This window comes from Numenius arquata, chromosome 18 (assembly GCF_964106895.1).
Source record: "Numenius arquata chromosome 18, bNumArq3.hap1.1, whole genome shotgun sequence".
In the NCBI taxonomy this organism is placed as follows: Eukaryota; Metazoa; Chordata; class Aves; order Charadriiformes; family Scolopacidae; genus Numenius; species Numenius arquata.
Genome location: NC_133593.1, coordinates 781,262 through 786,310, shown reverse-complemented (window position 1 = coordinate 786,310; position 5,049 = coordinate 781,262). Strand labels below are relative to the sequence as shown.

General features: G+C 56.0%; 1 protein-coding gene across 2 annotated transcripts; it reads left to right on the top strand.

Moving 5' to 3' along the window:
• SUPT4H1 (SPT4 homolog, DSIF elongation factor subunit) lies at window positions 1–3,883 on the top strand. 2 transcript variants are annotated; one of them, XM_074160699.1, is made up of 5 exons: window positions 1–81; window positions 225–331; window positions 1,746–1,801; window positions 1,991–2,044; window positions 3,468–3,883. In XM_074160699.1, the coding sequence occupies exons 1-5, from the start codon at window positions 13–15 to the stop codon at window positions 3,533–3,535; spliced, it is 354 nt and encodes a 117-aa protein (XP_074016800.1). In that variant the 5' UTR covers window positions 1–12; the 3' UTR covers window positions 3,536–3,883. The 2 variants fall into 2 exon arrangements, with proteins under 2 accessions (XP_074016800.1, XP_074016799.1); XM_074160698.1 differs by having other exon boundaries at window positions 10–123.
• Window positions 3,884–5,049: the final 1,166 nt, after the last annotated feature.

The window sequence follows — 5,049 nt, the reverse complement described above, 5'->3', positions numbered from 1 at the left end:
GGCGGCGGCAAGATGGCGCTGGAGACCGTCCCCAAGGATCTGCGGCACCTCCGCGCCTGTCTCCTCTGCTCTCTCGTCAAGGTGCGACCGGCGCCGGCCGTTGTCCCCTCCCTTCACCACCCGGTTCGTCCCTCGGGCCTTTCCCGGGGCTCCCGTCCCGTCCTTTCTCCCTCATCCTGGCGCTGACGCCTCTGTGTCCGTGTCGTCCCCCCCCCTCCCCTCAGACCATCGACCAGTTCGAGTACGATGGCTGCGACAACTGCGATGCCTACCTGCAGATGAAGGGCAACCGGGAGATGGTCTACGACTGCACCAGCTCCTCCTTCGACGGGTGAGTGGGGCCTGGGGACGCCGCGGTGGCACCTGGCCGGGAATTGTCGCCTCCCCCCCACCCCAGAGCTGGTGTCACACACCTGGGCACTTCACCCGGCGCCCAAAGAGCCCATCCACGCCCAGAGCTGAGGTGTTTGTCCGCTCTGAGGGAGGTGGGTGCTGGGTGGTGGCTCCACAAAGCTACCAGGCCTTTTGAGAAATAAGCCAGGCTTTACGTACCAAATAATCATAGAATCACAGAATGGTCTGGGTTGGAAGGGACCTTAAAGACCATCCAGTGCCCTCCCTCTCCCTCTCCCTCTCCCCCTGCCCTGGGCAGGGACACCTCCCACCAGACCACGTTGCTCCAAGCCCCGTCCAACCTGGCCTTGAACCCCTCCAGGGATGGGGCAGCCACAGCTTCTCTGGGCAACCTGGGCCAGGCTCTCACAATTTTAACAGTAAAGAATTTCTTCCCCAGATCTCATCTCAATCTCCCCTCTTTCAGTGTCAAACCCTTCCCCCTCGTCCTATGGCTCCCCTCCCTGATCAAGAGTCCCTCCCCAGCTTTCCTGGAGCCCCTTCAGGGACTGGAAGGGGCTCTAAGGTCTCCCCGGAGCCTTCTCTTCTCCAGGCTGAACCCCCCCAACTCTCTCAGCCTGTCCTCCCAGCAGAGGGGCTCCAGCCCTCCCAGCATCTCCGTGGCCTCCTCTGGCCCCGCTCCAACAGGTCCATGTCCTTCTGATGTTGGTGGCCCCGGAGCTGGAGGCAGCATTGGGGGGGATCTCCTCAGAGCCAAGCAGAGGGCCAGAATCCCCCCCCTCTCCCTGCTGGCCACGCTGCTGGGGATGCAGCCCAGGATGCGGTTGGCTTTCGGGGCTGCCAGTGCGCGTTGCCGGGTCATATTGAGCTTCTCATCCACCAGCACCCTCAAGTCCTTCTCCTCAGGGCTGCTCTCCAGCCATTCTCTGCCCAGCCTGGATTTGTGCTTGGGATTGCCCCAACCCAGGTGCAGGACCTTGTACTTGGCCTTGTTGAACTTCATGAGGTTGGCATGGTCCCACCTCTCCAGCCTGTCCAGGTCCCTCTAGATGGCATCCCTTCCCTTCAGCATGCGTAGACCCTGCTCAGGGTGCACTTCATCCCACTGTCCATGTCAATGACAAAGATAATAACAAAGAAGAAGCCATAGTGGATGGTGAGTCAGTCATTCCTTACTCTTCTAACTTTACATGTGAAAGCAGAAATTCTCTTAATCTCAAGACTCCTGGGCTGGCTTTGTTTGAGAGGGGTTTGGTGCTGTCTGATCCAGTCTGATGACCTGGGAACAGGCTCCTGCCCCTGGGGCCATCCCCACATTCATCAACTACACAAGCCCACCGGGTTGCAAAACTGAGTTTTTGTGGCTGTTAACTCTGTATTTTTGACAACAGGATCATCGCCATGATGAGCCCTGAGGACAGCTGGGTCTCCAAGTGGCAGCGAATCAGTGAGTGGTTTTTCCCAGCTGGTTTGGGAGCTAGAGCAACTTTTTCTCCAGCAAACCCTTCTCTGGGACAGCAGGAGTTGCCCTTCGGGGCTGCTGAGGGGGTTCCTGCTCCTGATGGGGGCACCGGCAGAGGTGGGCAGGGAAGGTTGCCCACACAGGTGGGGTAACTCAGTGTTTTCTTCCCCCCAGGTAACTTCAAGCCGGGTGTCTATGCAGTGTCTGTGACTGGCCGCCTGCCCCAAGGTAACGCCACTGGCTTGTGTGAGGGGGGCTGCTGCACACATGGCAGCTGAGGGCATATTAGGTGTTGGGGCTGTAGCCATCTCTCTGAGGTGACAAACTGGTACAGCATTGGGCTGTACCTGTGTGATAGATCAGGATTTGGGGGTTCAGTGAATGCTGTGTGTTGCGATCAGAGCACACATGGTACCAAACCAGAGGGATGAGCAAGGTGAGCGCAAGAAGGAGACGCTGAAGAGGAGGGTGGTTTTGGAGTCCTGCAGACAGGTTTTCTACCTGCAGTGATTCAGTGCTCTGCCTGCCAGAGGGTGATACTGAAGATGCTGCGGACTAAAACTGTGTTACCAGGCAGGCCATCAGAGGGACAAACTGCTTAAAGGGTGACTCCGGAAAGCACGCACATTTCAAACCGTTCAGCTACAGGGAAACACCAAGGTTTGTCCATAGAAAAGAGTTTTGCAGGATGGCGTGCTGTTAGGGCAATCAGATGCCCCTTTCCATCGTCTTACTGCACTGAGGGCTTATGTTAAGGTGGGTTTTCTGCCCGTGTAAATGGAGTGGAGATGTAGAGGGTTGGCCTCATCTCTCTAATGCAGAAGCTGCATCGTCTGTGTGGCTGAAAGCCGCTGCCCTGAGTGTAGCCCTGGAGCAGACTCCCGACCTGTGCCCCTTCCCAGGAGCGCAGCAGCCCTGTATCCCTCGGGGAAAGCTGTGCCTGTGTCTGGAGTCCCAGGCTCATTTCTGACCTGGGCTCTGCCATCTGCGTTGGGAAGGAGCTGGAACATCGCAGGACTTGAAGCTGAGGGCTGCAGGCACAGCTTTGGGCACATCCGAAATAATCGGGGTGCAGCAGGTGATGTTGTGAGCTGCTGATGGAGGGAGTGCGGGTGGACGATGCTGTCTTCGGCCTTGCTCAGCCCAACTTTATGTCCCGGGGAGCAGCAAGAGGGCTGGGGAGCACAGGAACCAGCAGCCTGCACTCATGTCCTCACACGCTGTCATTTGACTGTCCCTTGGTACCGGCGAGAGCTGTGCTGAACTCCGCAGTGCTCTTCTGCTGTCCCTCTTCTTACTGAGAAGGTGGGATGTGCAGGCAGGTCACAGAAGTGACTGAAAGATTTAAGAAGTACCCTTAAGAGATTGACCTGTTCAGTACAGCCATAATATTCAAACATTTTCAGGTAGGAAATAATGTAAATAAAACCTCTACCTGGGTCTTTCCCAAGGCACAACAGAGAGTTGATGTTTGGGAGCTCTGTCTAGGCATTAAAACTAGAAGCGGGAACACTATTACGGTTCTATTAGATGAAATGAAGAAGGTGATTATCCAGTTCTTGATCTCTGCAATGAAGGCTACATGACAGAGCAACCAGATTTTTTCAGGGCTCCTAGGGAATACTGACATGTGTTTGTCTCCTTGCTGCAGGCATTGTCCGGGAACTGAAGAGCCGTGGCGTGGCGTACAAGTCCCGAGACACAGCTATAAAAACCTAAGGGGATCTTGTGCTGCCTGGAGGGTTCCCTGGTGCTGCGTTGGGTGGTGCATCGGGCACGGGGGGCCCTGCTCTGAAACCTTTAGCATGTGGGAAAGTGAGCCTGGACACAGAGGGAGCTCGCTGGCTCGACTCCTCCAGCTCAGTACCTCTGGACTCTGCCCACAAGGACCGTAGAAATCTTTTTGAGCCTTGACAAGGGGGAGGGCGGGGAGCAGGTGTGGGAAAACTGCGCTTAATGGTGATGCACAAGCTTTTTTACAGTTGGTGTGGAAAAGGGGGGAGCTGGGATAAGGGATAGCTGTGTAAATATTTCAATAAAACATGCTCCTTGGTCAGAGTCGGGTCCAACTTGTATGTGCAGTCACTCATTTCACCCGCTGCAGGCGCGGTGAGGGGCTTTACGCTCAGCCTGGCACTTGCCAAACTGGATTCCTATGGTTGCCATCACTTCTTATGCTATGGACCACATTCCTGCCTCGAAAGGGGACCCTGCCCTTGCTGAATCGGGGTGTCCTTCGCTGTAGGAACAAGCAGACAAGTGATTTTTGCCTCTCGTCTCATGGCGAGGATGGAATAGGTAAGGTGATGTTAAGTATTCCATACGGAGGTAGTTATCTGGAGGTCACGGTGCCCTGGGCCTGCAGGGCCATGTGCAAGGGACGTGGAAGCAAGCTCAAAGGACCTTCATGTGGCCATTCCTGGCCTCCAGGGCAGGCAGAGCGAGATGAGCCCATTGCTGGTGTGACTGGGAGGCAGGTCTGGGCCTTGTGGAGGGGAGGGATGGACAAACGGGTGGAAACACCCATCCAGCCTCGTGTCTGTAGAGGTCTGGCTGTCACTGTGCACATCCTGAGTGTCACCTTGGGCAGTGTCTGCGTTGTGTGGGCTCCTGAGAGATTTGGTCTCCTTAGCTGATGGCTCCTGCTTCGTTTCTTGTGTTCCAGTTCAGCAGCAGCCACCAATCACAAAGGTACCTTGTCCAAGAGCAGAATCCTAGATTAGTAGCCCCGTGAAATAAGCATTTTGGTTTTTCTGAGATAATGCTGTAGCAGGAAAGCCTGATTCTTGTTTTCTTTAGACAAATAGAAAACCGATACAACCTGAAAACTGCATTTGGTCTGGGGCGAAAGCGGCCGCAGCGAAGGGAGTGCCTCGCTGCTGGGGAGCGATGCTGGCAGGAGCATGGAGGCAGCGTACCCTCTGCCCTGCTCTGCTTTGTCCTTTGTCCAGCTGACCACGAGAAACGGTCCCAAGCGCTGCGGGTCAGGCAGAGCACGGCTCCCTGCAGGGCTTCAGAGCAGGCGTGCGGCTGGAGAAGGCTGCAGAGAGCACGGGGGAGGCTGCGTGGGGGTGAGATGAAACACTGCAGAGAAAGACGTCTTCAACCACGTTTCTCTTGGGGACTTGCAGACATGATGCTGAAGTCAAGAGTATTTGCTGGGTGCGGACCAGACCAAGTCAAGTTGGTGGTGGGCTCTGGGCTCCAGCAGATGCCTCTGGATGCAGATCACC

What these genes read in the sequence shown, in the direction of transcription:
- SUPT4H1 (XM_074160698.1), top strand. Translation starts at nt 13, where the DNA reads ATGGCGCTGGAGACCGTCCCCAAGGATCTGCGGCACCTCCGCGCCTGT. An exon ending in TCCCCTCCCTTCACCACCCG is followed by an intron (nt 124 to 224) that starts GTTCGTCCCTCG and finishes CCCTCCCCTCAG; the next exon opens with ACCATCGACCAGTTCGAGTA. An exon ending in CTCCAAGTGGCAGCGAATCA is followed by an intron (nt 1,802 to 1,990) that starts GTGAGTGGTTTT and finishes TCTTCCCCCCAG; the next exon opens with GTAACTTCAAGCCGGGTGTC.